At 37.3% G+C, this 16620-nt stretch overlaps 1 protein-coding gene across 1 annotated transcript in view; it reads right to left on the bottom strand.

The window, feature by feature from the left end:
* ATR (ATR serine/threonine kinase) overlaps positions 1–16620 on the bottom strand; it is a 119249-nt gene that overhangs the window by 71742 nt on the left and 30887 nt on the right. Inside the window, exons 18-21 of the mRNA XM_027875875.1 lie at positions 13041–13171; positions 12710–12853; positions 10796–10889; positions 4597–4722 (exon numbers count right to left, since the gene is read on the bottom strand). Coding sequence (XP_027731676.1) covers positions 4597–4722; positions 10796–10889; positions 12710–12853; positions 13041–13171 — 495 coding nt within the window. The remainder of the gene's footprint in view (positions 1–4596; positions 4723–10795; positions 10890–12709; positions 12854–13040; positions 13172–16620) is intronic.

Here is a 16620-nt window from a genome sequence, read left to right on the forward strand (position 1 = left end):
TTGTTCTGTTCTTTTTTCTCATGGTTCCTCCTATTGGTTCTAATTCCTCTTTACAACATGACTAATGTGAAACTATGTTTAATAGGAATGTATATGTAGAGCCTATATCAGATTGCACACCATCTTGGGGAGGGAGGAAGGAAGGGGGAGAAGAAATTTAAAACTCAAAAGCTTATGGAAGTGATTGCTGAAAACTAAAAATAAATTAAATAAATTTTTTAAAAAGTTGACAATTTCACCTTGGATAGTCTGATTCTTTCTTCTCTATCAAGCTACTTCTTATTTATCACTTAACACATTTTGGCCTACTTTTATTTTAATGCCTTTTTTCCCATGAATCCAGATAACCTGTTTCTCATTTATTGTTGGATGAGATATGAAGGGTGAAGAGCAATAAATGAGATTAAAGAGTATTTTAAGGATTCTGTGCAAGAACTTAGTAGACAAAGCATAAAAGTGGTGAAGTATTTTGAGTAAAATGAAGGCAAGTAATGAAACCAAGATGAACAAGAAGATATGAAGAGAATCAAGCAGGTTAGAAGGGGCATGCAATAGTGGGAATAACACTGCCATTAGAGTGTTCAAATGTAGTTCAATCCAGCCTCTGCTATTTACTATCTGTGTGATTTTTAGCAGGACGATTAACCTTTTGAGGATTTATTTTCTTCATCTGCAAAATGAGTTGGTAGAACTGTATGATCTCTAAGGTCAATCAATCAATCAACAAACATTTATTAAGCACCTGAGTGCCAGACATTGTGCTGCTAGACACTAGAGATACAAAGATAAAAGGAAACAATTCCTATCCTCAAGGAACTTCCCTTGTTCAGGGAAACACCACATACATACACATAAATAAACACAAAGTACTGGCAGGGAGGACCCTAAGAGAATTAGGAAAGGCCTCACGTATGAGGCAGTTGTTGAGTTAAGTTTGCAGGAGCTCAAGGATTCTGAGGAGTGTGGTTTAGAACAGAGACATTCAGTGCAAAGGCCTAGAGAGAGAACTGGAATGTTACATAAGAAAAGCAGGCGGGACAGTCTGGCTGTAAGGTACAGTGCATAAAGGGGAGTAGTATAGCATAAGGCTGGAAAAGTATGCTGGGGTTAGATTGTGAAGGACTTTAAAGGCCAAACACAGGAGAACGCGTTTGATGCTTATGGCCAGAGAGCCACTGGAGCTCTTCAAGTGCACAGGACATGCTCAGAACTCTGCTTTAGGAATATCAATTTGTCAGTTGTATAAAGGAAGTTCTGAATCCTAAGACACATGAGAAAGCCAGGAGCCTGGAGTAAATCTGGCGGGCTTGCTAAAAGACTTTTTGTATCTCTTTACAATCAGGAATACTATAGTGAGTCTTGAAAATAAATTGCTCAGCTTGGCAAGCACTCAATGTAAGCCACTTCCACATTACTTCATCTGGGTCATTTTCCTTTATGTTGTTAGTAGCCAAAGTATAAGCAGGGAAGACAATCAAACAAGTAGCTCAATGTTCCCTGTTAAAATCAAGTATTAACAACCATTCATCAACATGTCAAGGCAGACATTCTGTCTTACTCAAAACCTTAAAGAGTGTGATCATTAAGAATGAATCTTAAGTAGGCACAGATGCCTGAAAAGTGAAATATCAGGGTTGACTAATATGAGAATACATGGTAATGTATTCCCTTCTCTATTGCCATGTACATGCTAATACTAACTATGAGGGATTCAGGAAATGGATATATTAGTTAGGAAAAAGAGAATGCAGTTCACAACTTAAATCATCAATTCTCTCACACATTCCAGGCAAGTGAATAGAGAATTCAGAAATATATATTCAACTAATTGTAAGCTCCTTAACAGCAGGGACTATTTTTTGCCCCCCCCCCCACCTTTTTTGGTATCCTCTTAGCTTAACACAATAACTGGCATATAGTAGGAGCTTTATAAATACCAGCTGAATGTCAAAAGGTTTTTGCTTTTAATTTATTTGGTCTGCAGTAGTGTACTTCTAAGTTGGCTAAATTATGCTGAAGTAAAACTAGTTTTTATGCCTCTTCACCTAATCATCAGAGGGTCTTGAAAAATTAAGAAGGTGGAAGGCACACGGATCTCACCACCTCAAAAAGTACAGCAGGAATAACAGGAAGGGTTGTGTTGGCTTGTGGAAATCTTTAAATGAACTACTACGTCTCTCATACAGTTTGAAAAGCTTGCCTCATAAAAACTTAACAAATTCAAGATGAGTAAAGGATGAAGAGAAGAAAAAGAGGCCTGGGCGGAGCCAAGATGGCGGAGGAAGAGTAGTGACTGTCTTGAGCTCTCTCCCAAAGCCCTCCAAATACTTAAAAAAAAGGCTCTAAACAAATTCTAAAGCAGCAGAACCCACAAAAAAACAGAGTGAAACAAATTTCCAGCCAAAGACAGCCTGGATGGTTGATCGGAAAGGTATAGCAAGCCGGGTGGGGAGAGAAGCGCAGTTTGGCATGGCGCACAGGCTGCAGCGACCCTGGAGCAGACCTCAGAGGACTGAATCGCGGGCAGCTGTGGTGGTTTCCAGACTTCTCAACCCAGGAACGCCAAAGACAACGTGGAAGGTCAGTGGGAAAAGTCTGTGACTGCAGTGAGAGAGGAGCTAGGTCTCAGCTGCAAGTCTCGAGCACGGCCTGGGGCAGCGACTGTTTCCTGAGCTTCTAGCCCACTGACTGAGGGGGAATCGAGTGGCAGAACAGAGGGGGATTGCAAGGATCTCTTTGCCAGTGCTGAGGCAGGAATCTCTTGCTTTACCAGTACTTGGATCTGGGTCACAGTTCTGAGGAGCGATCCTGGGGAGAGGAGGAACACTGGTGCGGTGGAGCTTGTTGTGGTGGTGGAGAGGAAACACCTCGGCCCTCATCATAGCACCTTGAAAGTACTGAAACTTTCCAGGTCCCTAGAAGTATCTCTGAAAAAGCTGTACAAACCCCCGAATCTTGGGACAGTACACTCTTCACATTGGAAGCAGACTTTTACCTTAACAAAGAGTTTAAAACTCAAGTAATTGGCCGTGATCATGAGTAAGCAGCGCAAAAAGAGTCAGACTACATTATCTTACTTTGGTGACAAAGAAGATCAAAACATACAACCAGAAGAAGACAACAAAGCCAAAGCTCCTACATCCAAAGCCTCCAAGAAAAATATGACTCAGTCCCAGGCCTTGGAAGAGCTCAAAAGGGATTTTGAGAAGCAAGTAAGAGAAGCAGAGGAAAAACTGAGAGTGATGCAAGAAAATCATGAAAAACAAGTCAACAGCTTGCTAAAGGAGACCCAGAAAAATACTGAAGAAAATAACACCTTAAAAAATAGCCTAACCCAAATGGCAAAAGAGGTCCAAAAAGCCAATGAGGAGAACAATGCCCTAAAAAGCAAAATTAGCCAAATGGAAAAGGAAGTCCAAAAGATTACTGAAGAAAAAGAGGCCTGAATCACCAATAAGTAACATCTAACCTCTGTGTGTAGGTGTGTATGTGCGCTCACACATGCACACATGTATGCACGTGTGCTTTGGAGGATCTGCATATCCATACTGACGTGCATAAGGTAGGAAAACATCCCACTGGAAATGTTCTATGAACAGTGAGATGCAAGAATGGACCAAGGAAGGGAGATTAAGTATATCAAGAAGTGTATTCGAGAACCATCCATTTACAAATATACCGTGGGGAAGCAGATGATATTCCTCCCAAGGAAAAGAATAGAAAGCCAATGACAGATTATTTGAAGGCTATCAACAGGAACAGAGAGGAAAAAAAGGGAAGGAAGCTACAAAAAAAGTCGTAACAGAGAAATTAGAAAGGTAGACTAGAGAATTCAGATGAAAAAAGCAAAGCCATTAAGCTACTCAATCCCATAATGTAATACATGGTTTATTTGTTATATTTTTGAATACAAATGACTATACAGACTGCACTAAAATTTTTTTTTGCATTACTTATATTGATCTACCTCCCTCATTCTCTATTGACTAGTCTCCAATGGGATCAAAAGCATATATCTGCAATATTGCTGGCCAATTAAGTCTGCATTATGTGGTTAAGGAAGAGAAAGAATCTGACTAGTTCATTTGAAAATTAAATTTATGAATGAGTTCACTAGTGTTATGTTGTAATCACCTAAGCCAGATATTAAAAATAAAAAGATACATCTAGTGATCACAAAAACACAATAATTTTGTATGACAGAACTTTGTTAAAGTAAAAAAATTTTTTAAAGAGTAACACAAATCACTATATAAAATACACAGCTAAACTACGCTATATTCAAGTAAGATGTGATAACTTCCAAAAAGTGTTAATCTAGCAAATCATTAAAAACATTTTCAGAATGTAGTATTTAGCACAGAAGATAGTCTTTTGAATTCCCTGTTGATCAGAAATAGTAATGTGGGAAATGGAAGCAAATGGAAAACAGATTAATGGAAAGGATGGAAAAATAGAATGGAAAGGAAGATACTTTCACAATAAATTTCATAATAATAATCAGTCATTAACAGAAATAAAAGCTGGTCTATTTGAAGGATGCAAATAAATCTTTCAAAAATTTTTTTCATATTTCATTAAAATTAACTGGCATACCTGATTTTTATACAGAGTTTCCTTTAAGCTGGTAAGAGCATGGATACGGACATCTACATTCTCATGTTGAATTGCTTTCATGGACAGCTGTAGAGTTGTCTGTAGGTCAGTGCTCTCAGAGGTCTCCTAAATAAACAATACAAATATGTGGCTTAAATATAATTTCAAGGACAATTTTTAGGGTCTTAATGCCTGAATTTGAAACTACAGCCCAAATAAGGGCATTCTTCAAAAAAAAAAACCAAAACCAAAAAACCACAATGTTATAATCTAATTAAAAGATTGACAGGCATTTTAGAATTGGAGAAAAAATATTTTTGAGAAAGAAATTTTATTATTTGAAATGCTAACATTTTCACCGAGGACATTCAAGTTCTCCCTTAATCCAACTGCCCAGCTGCTGCAACATCATTAACTACAGTCCAGAGTGAGAGTTAAGTCAGTCAACAGAAATTCATTAAGTACTTACTATGTGCCAGGAACTGGGAGAGTAAAGGGATACCTCCCTGCAGGTCAGGGACTCTTCACCTTTGGTGTGGCAAGGAGGCCCTGGACAATCAGTCTGGTGAAATTTACAGGCTCTTTTTCTCAGGATAATGTTTTTAAATTTATGCAATAAACTATACAAGATGACAAAGGAAACCAATTACACTGAAGTATAGCTATCAAACTATTTTAAAAATAAGTTCACAGACCCTAGATTAAGAAGCACTGCTCTAGGTTTGCAGGTGTTCACCCTTCATTTTCAAAGCCCAATGCCGGCACAGTGTGATGATGTCTTGATTCAAAATGCTTGAACTGGATTTAACTGAGGCACAGTTGCACAAAGTCGTCAGCCTCACTTTGTCTTCCTGAGTTACTGAAGTTCAGTGGCAGGACAAAAGTCAGGATAAGTGGTGATGGCCCAGGATGTAGTTGGTGATCTTGGCATCTTTGAGGTCTAACCAAGCTCATGACCATTGGAACAAACTGTTCCCATCTGCCCTTTCTGCTGAAGAAAGTCTTGACATGCTTGTGGCAGACATCCCCCTCCTTCACTGATGGTCTGAGGCTTATGGGTTACTTCAACCTAGTTTAGCGGTCTGCTGAGAGATTTTTACCATGATGAGGCTACTGCGCATGCTACAGCTTCTAGGAGCTACAGGTGAGAGCTCGGTGACAAGCAGACACCAAAGGTGGATGAGCAGCCCTGCAAAGGGCTCGGCAAGCTTTCACACGAGACGGACTAGGTGTCCTGAACACCCCATACACCCTGTTCCAGGAAATGACTAAGAGGATAACATTTTACTCATGGGACTTTACCACAGTCTTTTGAAAAACAATCAGTCTCATTAAGGTAAGACTTACAAATAAGCAAAAGATCAAAGTCTTCTGAACTTCCAAAGCCCAAAGCAAAGTTCTTAAATTATGAACAGTAAGACAAACTAAACGAAACACAGTATAGTAGAAAGAGCAATAGACTCAAGTCAAAAGAACCAGGTTTTGGCTCTTCCACTGATGACCTTGATGACCTTGGACAAGTCATTCACATCCCAGGGCTTTAGTTTCCTTCTCAGTTAAATAAGAATAATACTTATTCTTGTCATTTTCTAGTTTTGTTAAGAAGAAATAGTAAAGGAGCAAAGAGGAAAGGGTAAATTTAGCACTATAGAAATCTGACCTATTATTATTATTACTAAATAGAAACTGAAATGAAATGAAAAGTTTGCACCTTCAGGAGTAAGCTTAACTATCTTCTCTTGGGGACGAAACATAAAATAAGATGGCCAAGATCCAAAGTAGGTCTATATGAATTCACTTACATATATTTTTAAATGTGTGGCTCTTCTGAACATAAATTCTGCATGTGAATAAAAAGCTTTCCAGTGATAGGAACATACTGCAACCAAACTATATATAGAAGTGTTCCTGGCAGCTGCCTGTTGATGGATGGTATTTATGGGGCACCGCTCCACCAAATCTTCTAAAATAGGGCAAAACTGACTACTTCCATAACCCTGGTGTCTCCAAAGCTAAGTCACTTCACAAATATCAACACTTACTACTTGTGACAGGCCTCCTTCATATATTTAAGGTTAGGAACTCAGTGTTCAAAACAAAGTAAGGACATCACACCTGACCATAAACATAAAAACCAAGATAATTATAAAGTTAAAATCCAAGCTTTTTTTAAATTAAAAATTCTGATTACAGACCTTTTTCAAAACTATGATTTCAAATACAACTTTGGAAAAAAAAGAAAGAAAGAAAAGAGAATACCTTGGCTTTGACATACAATTAGATGGGAAAATCTGACCTTTAGAAATGAAACATGAAGTAAATCACTAAACTTTCTATTATGTTCATCTATTTTTTTTCAAAGTGAAACACACTTTCAATGATGGCACAGGTCACTAATATAGGTGAGTACTATTGTAGACACCCTTGAAGGCCTAACAATGCTGTGATCACAGCAGCACACATATTTTCTATTTCTTATATTGGTTTGTCTTAAATGGAGACTACCATTCATACCACTATTCTTGGTGATTCTGAACTATAGATTAGTATGTTTCCTATTAGGAAGCTGGGTGGCACAGTGGATAGAATACTGGTCCTGGAGTCAGAAGGTATGAGTTCAAATCTTACCTCAGACATCTGTAAACTATATAAACTTGGGCAAGTCACTTAACTTGTTCTCTCAGTTTCCTCAACTGTAAAAATGAGGATAATAATTGCACTTACTTTCCCGGGTTGTTGTGAGAAGCAAATGAGATGATATTTGCATAGTGTTTGGAAGACTGTAGGTGTTTAATTCCTATTCCCTTCTCTTCCCTTCCCTAAAGCATTAGACCCAATCAACTGGATCAGGCATCTTCTGTTTGTCTAAGGTGTCTGTGGCTGCATGGAGGTGATCTGGGTTAGAGCATATGGCCTCAGCAAAAATGGATATATACATATAAAAATTAACAGCATCAGTAAGAGTTTTCCTGTCAGTATTTCCAGAAATGCAACATAGTTCAACAAATACAATTATCTTAAAGTCCTAATTTGGCCTGAATCAGCCAAACCCCCTCCACTACCTTCTCTCTACATATTGAACTCTTTCCAACATAAGGTTAGAGAATCTTAGGGTTGAACGGTCATCTAATCCAATTCCTACTTGAAGCATAATACAAATCTTTCACACCAACATGATACAAGAGGTTTATGGTAAAAGTTCATTTTCAGTATTTTAGGTGCTCAATGAACCAAGAGATCTTATCGGAGTACCTGAGAAACGAGGGTCTTACAGACTCCAGAAAAGGTAGACGGTAGATAAAGAAAATAAGCCTTTTGCCCACACACCTTAATCCTCTACTGTTGATTCTGTTTTCAACTGCTGGGTCCTATAATGACAGTCATCTGGTTCTCATAGGTGGTTACCAATTTCTGTTTGATTTATAACCTATTAGATCCCATATTTCCAGAAGAAATTATTTAGTGTTATAAAATGCTACATCATAGCCTGATATAAATCTTGTAGAGGGCTTGTCTCTACAATTCAATCTTAGAGGAAAAGGCTTTCTATACATGTACTAAAGTATTAAAATACACTACTTCTGTCCACAAAGAGCTTATCACACCGTAAGGGCTTAATAAATCTTTCTTGAGCAGATGTGAAAATTGAATTCTTCTATAAATCAGTTTTTCCTAAATTTACAGTAGAATTTAATAACTTAATCTTTATCGGTGCAAATGTACTTTGTATCACCAGTCTACTAAGTTTTGTACTTTATTTCTTTACAATGGGACTCATCTTCAATCAAGTTGCTTGTTACTCTCCAGATTTCAGGTCTTATCTATTCTCGTTACTCTTCACCACACAGATGAAATAACTAAAAGTCTTTCTCATTCACTGGGATATCTATAAATGAAAGCAAACATTTACTGCCACCAGTGACTTGTGGAATACTGATCTGATTTGCACCTTAGCCTTTGGTGATGCCTCAAGGTATTCACTTAGAACTTGAACAAATCAAACTCAAGGATGTATTTGTTTCAGGCTCAGGAGAATCTCAACCATTATCACTGGTCTTTTTCTTCTTTTTACTTCCTGTATTCTGGATAAAATTTTTGTGAAAATCACACATAAACAGATACACTAAGCTCTTATCAACGTCCAGCTTGCATTTTCTTTGAGATGCTCTTCTGGTTCCTCTTGCTGAAGAAATTATTTTCAGCAGGCCAGATACTCCTTCAGCACTGGCCATAGTGCTAGTGATCAGGCACGGAAATTTGAGGGCTATGGGGCATCCTCCATGATGAAGTCATTCACAGCCTCAAGCCACAGTTTCCCCAAAGAGCTGGTCCCACAGACTGGCCTACCACTGTCCGTGGCCTTGAACTCATGGAGAATTTCTTCTACAACATATCATCATCCAGACTTTAATCATCCAGGGGAGAAACTATTTCTTTAAGGCAGCCCATTTCATTTTTAAAGGTGTCTAATTGTCAGGGGCAGCTAGGTGGCGCAGTGGATAGAGCTCCCGCCTTGGAGTCAGGAGGACCGGAGTTCAAATCCAGCCTCAGACACTTGACACTTACTAGCTGTGTGACCCTTCTGCATAGTCCAGGAGGATGAGAACGTGACAATGTTGACAAGTTTCCTTTTTAACACTGTCTCCTCTCATCTTCTAGGAGAAAATGTTCCTATTTGTTCTTATCAATCCCCGTTCCCTGGTGGACACTCCCCAAGATTCTATTGGATTGGACTTTCCTTGGTGATTCTGCCCACTCCTAATTCCACAGTTTCAACTATCACCTTTAGGCAAGTGATCCCTGTAATATCTCTAGCCCCAAACTTTCTTCTAAACTTTAGAGCTCCATCTCTACCTTGATATCACAGAAACTTAACCTCAAAACTCAGATTATCCAAAAACAACTCATTCCTCCAAATCTTACTCCATCTGATTTACCTATTTTTAGTCAGTGGCACCAACGTTCATTTAGTCAACTATCAACACAACCTGCTTTCTTTTCCACACTCCCCAAATCCAATTAGTTAGTAAGTCCTGTCACATTACAGAAATCTCAGAGCTAGAAGGACATTTATGCTTAGAAGCTATTTTCCATGAATTCAATATACCAAATATGTAATGAAAACTATATCGGGCAGTAGGATCTTTGTGATGACTCTTAGAATCTCAGAACTGGAAGGGACCTTAGAGGTCACTTGGTCCATACCTGAACAAGAATTCCTTCTACAACATATCATCATCCAGACGAGGAACTGACTATTTCTTTAAGGCAGCCCGTTTCATTTTTAAAGGTGTCTAATTGTCAGGGACAGCTAGGTGGCACAGTGGATAGACCTCCAGTCTTGGAGTCAGGAAGACCTGAGTTCAAATTCAGCCTTTGGAATTTTAGTTCTATACTGAGGCCAAGCAAAGCAAATCCAATCACTCTTATATATGATAACCTTTCAATATATGAATTCACCTACTAAAAGTACCCCACACCCCAAAAAATTCTCCTCCAGGATAAATATTCCCTGTTCCTTTTACCTCTCTTCATACAAAATGAATCTGAAGTCATTGGTCATTTTGGTCATCCTCCTTTGGACATTCTCCAGCTTATAACTGTTTCCACTAAAATATGGTGCATAGACTTCCTCCCCAGATGGCTGTCTTGACTGAAAGTAGACTTCCTAGCTGCCAAATACTTAATCCAACAAAACCCTACAGTTCACACCAGTTGTTGTGGTTGTTCAGTTGTTTCAGTTTTGTCCGATTCTTTGTGACACCCTTTGGGGTATTCTTGGCAAAGACACTGGAGTGGTTTGCCATTTTCTTCTCCAGTTCATAATGGTCTGAATAATAATTAAAACATTCAATAAAAAACTAGAGATTACATTAGATTTTGTGATTATTATACCACACTAATGACTCATATTGGAGAGTTCACTAAAACCCCTACATCTTTTTTCGAGAAAATTATTGTATAAAGGTATTTCAAATGGTGCAACAGAAAGAATACTGGTTTTTAAGTTAGAAGACTTGGGTTCACCATCTTTAAATCCAAATCTAACAATTTTTCCACATGTATAAAATATAACATATGAATGTATAAAGAAAATATATGTAGTTATAAATTTGCTTCTAATAATAGTCTTAAAATATCAACTAAAAATTTTAAATCGTTTTGTACTTTCCTAAAGCCAAAAATGGAAGACAAATACCTTCCTGTATTCCTGGAGGACTGTTTTTATCTTTTCCAGTGCTGGATGATCAGGTAGAAAATATATTTCATGTAGGAAGTCTTGTACAGCATCCCTAAAAGTTTATTAGAAGAAAATGAACGATCACAAACAATTAAAACACTACACCTTGAGCTCTGATAAGTTGCGGAATACTTTAGTACTTACTCAAATTTTAAAAATGATTTGTTTCACTAATTCAGATTGGCATTAGATCCGATAATCTTAAATTAGTGAGGTTTTCTTATGTTTGGTTTTGGCCAAACATTTGTTACATTCAAATCTGCTATTTTTTTCCTTCCCATTTTGGCTTCTTAAAGTTATAATTGTATCTACTTAGAATTTTGGTTAAAAATTGTATTTTATAATTGAGATAGAGGGCAATAAGAAAACATTTTCTGGTGTGAATGAAAAGTTTTTTTTTTTTAAATTTAAAACATAGACCATATTTACTCTTACTCCTCACATTATCCTTACTCAGGTCTCCGAAAATCACTGAAAATCCAATGATACAAACACAATGCAAATTTTAATCAATTAATAAGTACTTTAAATGTCCCAATTTAATGCATAGGTAGTAATAATTCATAATAAACATTACAAGGAATGAACCATCAAATGCTGGCCCTCTTATATTTCAATTATTGTTAGATACAAAAGAAAATAGACATAAAAGAAAATATCTGATGTACTTTTTCATTCATTAATTTAAATATTTAAAAGCCAATCTGTACAGCACATGGCCAGGCAATGTGCCTGACATCAAGCATTACAAGATAAGGTGGTCCTTGTTCATAAACCTAACAAGGAAAAAATGAACTGCATAAAATTTATATTCTAAGGCAATATCTGATAAGTGTCACAAGACACTTATGGCAGGACTGACTTGGAAGAAATTTTTTCCAACTAATATGATCAAACAAGGTTGCATAAAGAAGTTATGTCCACGAGCTGCCACTTGAAGGACAGAAGACTAACAGACAAAGATGGGTGGGTAGGGAGGAGTCATTCCAGGCAGATGGACTGTCACAGATGAAGGGATAGAGGCAAGAAAGTTCAACGCTGTTTTGAATAGACTCAATTGGCTACAAAGCAGGATTAGTATTAAAGAGTAGTGGAAAAAGGTTGAAAAGGTAAACTGGCACCTGACTGTGGGAGATCTTCAATCCCAAGCCAAAGCCTCTGAATTTTATGCGGTTACCATGGGGAGTAACTGAAGTAGATTTTTTTTTTATTTGAAATTTGATACTTGTTTTTACATAACAAGCACTTCCAAAGAAACCTCCAGAAGAAGTACATTCCCCTAGAAGAGTAGTGTATCTACTATTAGCAGAAAGAAGGGACATTGGAAAGGGACATGACAAGCAGAGCTGGGTTTTATTAATCTAGTGGCTATGTGCAGGATTGGAAGGTAGAGACAGCAGTTAAAAGGCTATTATAAATGTCTAGGTGTTAGGGAGTGATGCTCAAAACAGAGTTGGTGCTCCTCTAAGTAGGTAAATATATTCTCACACACATCCAATCTTGTTTTTACTCCTTTTCAATAAGATTGACAAAGGTAAACCAGCTTATTTTGAGTTTTATTAGGAAAAAAATGTTTTATTAGTAAAGTCCTAATGATGAAAATTTTGTTTCAAGTTTAAAAAATTGAATTAAGCACACTGAGAATTAAAATTAAAGCAGTATTTTTTACTGGGAACAAGTCAACAAATATTTATTAAGTGCTTACTATTTACTAGGCACTAGGATAAGGGCTGGGAATAAAATGCAAGTTAACATAAGAATAAAGAACTTTTTAATATGGTTCCATGTAACAATCTTCATTCTAAAACCTGAAGTTGCAAAATGAAAAATCTCCCATCCTCATAACCATTATTTCAGTTACAATGAAAGTACCTGTTATCAATTATGAGGAAGTGAAAGACAGCAGAAGTTTCCTTTGGCTGGATATGTATGAGAGGTAGCAAAGCTACTATCACATGACTGAGAAGGGAGCCTAAGTAAGCATGGTCCAAGCAACGAACAAAGCAGTCCCAAGCTCTACATGAGAAAGAAACAAAAAGTTAGCTCTTTATTTTCCTTTTTGTGATAAAACTTGAGCTTTTAAAATTCCACACTTTGAGAATTTCAAATTTAGAGAGCTCTGCTCCTCAAAGGTACAAGCATCCATACTGGCACAGCCAGGAAATGCAACAAGAGCACAAATTTAGAAAACCTGTTCATTTACCTGCAGCAAAGTTCTGGAAAATCATCCTTAAATCGGAGGCCAGTTCTCAATGTGGTCATCATCTTTACTCTCACAGAACTGATATGCTTGGGTCCCATCAGCTTCATTAATGACATCAAACTGTTCAAGGCCTGATAAGAAGCAAATATGTTTTTTTATATGAATATTACAAACATATTGGCAGGAGCAGATAAGTCCTGAGAATAAATACTCCTCATCCAAATTCCATGGCAGCCTTCATTCTCAGATACCACCATCATAACAAATGAATAATCAATCAATAAATATTTATTAAGTACCTACTACATGCTGGGCACTGTGCTCAGTGCTGGATAACCACTCATTTGGCCTATTCCAGCATTCCCATTTGCTGCATTTCAGACTATTAATCAGCCCCTTTAGCTTCCATGGCACCGCACTCTTTGGCACTTTCTACCGCCTGTTGACCATTACTTTTTCATCTTCTTCAGAACTATTTTCTTCCTTATGGTTCTATTCCTGGTCCTCTTTTTTTCTCTCTCTACAGGTGGTCTCATCTATTCCCCAGGGTTTCATTAATTATTTCTATATAGATAACTGTCAAATTGATAATGCCACCCTATCTCCCAAGGTCTAGACCAGCATTTTCAATGATCTCTTAGGTAACTTTATTTTGAAATACCACTGGAACGTCAAAACCAACATGCTCAAAACAAAATTCACTATTTTGCCCCCATAAATTCTCCCCAGTTCTATTTATAAAATCATCTGACCAAGCTCGAAGTGTTCCACAGTGCCTGCTTCAGCCATCTTTATGGTCACGGGAACTAACTATTCTCATCTGCCCATTCCACTGGGGAAAGTCTTCACATCCTTGAGGCAGAAACCCCCCAAATGATGGTTTGAGGTCTGTTGGTTACCCTCAACCAGGCTCAGCCTGTCTGCCAAGAGGGTTTTACCAGGGGGTGGCTCCTGTGCATGCTAAGCTTCTTGGAGCCACAGAGAGAGCTGTGCAACAGATGGACACCAAAGGTGGATGAGCAGCCCTGAAAAAGGCTCAGCAAGCCCTCACACCAGAGGTGCTAATCATCCTCAAGCACCCCATATGTACAGGATGAATAATATATCTCTAAGTGCCTGCTAGAGGCCTTTGGATTACAGTTTTTTCTTCTGGCTCAGTTTAGTTGTATTACCAAAAAACTGCACAAAGTTAATTTTTTTATTTCCCACCTGTATTTTGATGATGGTCTTTTCTAAGGGTCTCTCTCTCTCTCTCTCACTCTCTCTCTCTCTCTCACTCACACACACACACACACACACAGAGAGACACATATCCTCATTCTTATAAAGCAAAAAATGTAATGATTTTTTCCACTGCTCTATCCCATTAACTGAGAATCAGTCCAATAGAGTGAAAATAACTACTAGGCTAATTTCCACTCTATTTGCTACTTACTGTCCGTGTGACCTTGGACAGTTCACTTAATCTCTGTCCCAACACCTATCCAGCCTACAGATTACTTACAAATCAACCTTCCTAAAGTATAGCTTTGGTGTCTACTTTACTCAATATGTTTAAGTGACTCCCCATTACCCATCGATTAAGTCCAAACTCCTTAGCCAGACAGCCAAGACTCTCCATGATTTGGTTCCAAACTACCTTCTGAACCTCCTCTCCTATTACTCCTCCAATTCTGCCTAGTTTCGACTGATCCTTCAAGGTTCAGCTCATATGTCAGCTACACTGAAGCCTTCTCTGTGTCCTTCTGGGAAGAGGTAACCTTTTCCTCACCTGGACATAGTATTTTGTATCTCTTACTGAATTTCACATTATACTGAGTGCAATTTTTATTTACATATATGTCTGTCTTACCACAGTAAAAGGAAACTACATGAGAACAGAGACCATGTCTTTATATCCCATATTGCTAGAACTCAGTGGAGTGCCTGGCACATAGTGCTCACTCAACAAATATTTGCTAAATGATTTACTTCACAAATTTTTTTTATTTCTTAATCTAACTGGTAATTCATTATTTTCATTCTGATCTCTCTAGATCAGTAATTTCCAGTTTTTCTGAAGTTGCACCAATCTACTGTTTAACTTTATGATATCCCTTAACTCTGATACAGAAAGTTTTACATGGTCTATATTTTTTTAAAAATTAAAGTTAGTTAAAATAAGCCTTATTTTGATGATTTTATGATACATCTTAAAATAGAGAAATGCTGGGATATCACAAACCCAGAGCTAGTAATTAATGGTCTGAGGAGTCTTTGCCCTTTTAGATTATTTTATTTTTTAGCTTTTTTTTTTGGTGAGGTAATTGGGGTTAAGTGACTTGCCCAGGGTCACACAGCTAGTAAGTGTCAAGTGTCTGAGGCTAGATTTGAACTTAGGTCCTCCTGACTCCAAGGCCAGAGCTCTATCCACTATACCACCTCACTGCCCCTATATACTTCTAGGTTTATATCCCGGGAGTTCCTCTTTAGTATAACAAGCAAGAGCTTCCTTCTGAAATAGACTAACAGAACACAAGAAACACAACCATTGCGATAGTGGGTTAGACCCACAACTTATCTTGCCCCAAATGGTATGACGATAGCACCCTGGAATTTAGGTAAGGGTCACAGTTCTCTTCCCTGATATCAACTTCAAAAGGTTGTAACCTTAAAAGTAATCAGCTTTTCCTAGAAGGTGTAAAACGCCATAACAGTGCCATAACAGTTTTACTTGGAAGACTTCCAAATAGAACATTCTCACTTATTTCAAATGAAATATAAGACAGCAGTGATGCTGATGAAAAGAAGTTATTGTGAGCTTAAATTTAAAAAAAAACAAACAAACAAACAAAAAACTAGTACCAAGCAGATAAGTTTTAGAGCATTTAAATGTTAGGATATTTGTAATCTTTATTAAGAAATGTCTTCCTTGGCCCATTAAGATTACTAAGGAAATGGGAATAAGGGCTGAAACAATAGCCTCCATTCAAGAATTTCTACTATAATCTTACAGAAACTGACTGCAAGGAAGCAACTAACACAAAAGGAAATTTTACCTCTATTTGAAATTCAATTCCAAAACAGATCATGTGGTAACCAACTATTATAGCAGACATCTTGAAATTCCTTTGTGTTGAAAACATTCAGTAACAAGCTTCCAAGATACTAAAGGTGTTTTCATTTATAATACCTAAAATCTTTTACATATCATCAGAATAAAGTGAAAAACATTCATAACCTCACTCCATCCCAATGAAATATTATCATTATTTTATAGGTGGAAAAATTCCAATAATTACTTACTTTATAAACCAATTATGACAAGGATAAGAATTATCAATTGCAGATGGGAAATATATCTTTAAAATATATGTACATAATAAAATTCCCAAAGTGCACTTATAACATATATAAGAAAGAAGCAAAACACTGACCAAATATTATTTTTCTTAAGAAGAACTTAAGAAGGAACAGACAGTATAGAATTTGTCAACACTATGATGCAACTTATCTTCTAAATTTTTATCAGTTCAAAACGAAAACCATTCCATCCAAAAACTACTATTGAACTTTCTCTTCTCACTCTCTCTCCAAGTCT

Source organism: Vombatus ursinus, unplaced genomic scaffold (genome assembly GCF_900497805.2).
Source record: "Vombatus ursinus unplaced genomic scaffold, bare-nosed wombat genome assembly UNPS02014810.1, whole genome shotgun sequence".
Classification (NCBI taxonomy): domain Eukaryota; kingdom Metazoa; phylum Chordata; class Mammalia; order Diprotodontia; family Vombatidae; genus Vombatus; species Vombatus ursinus.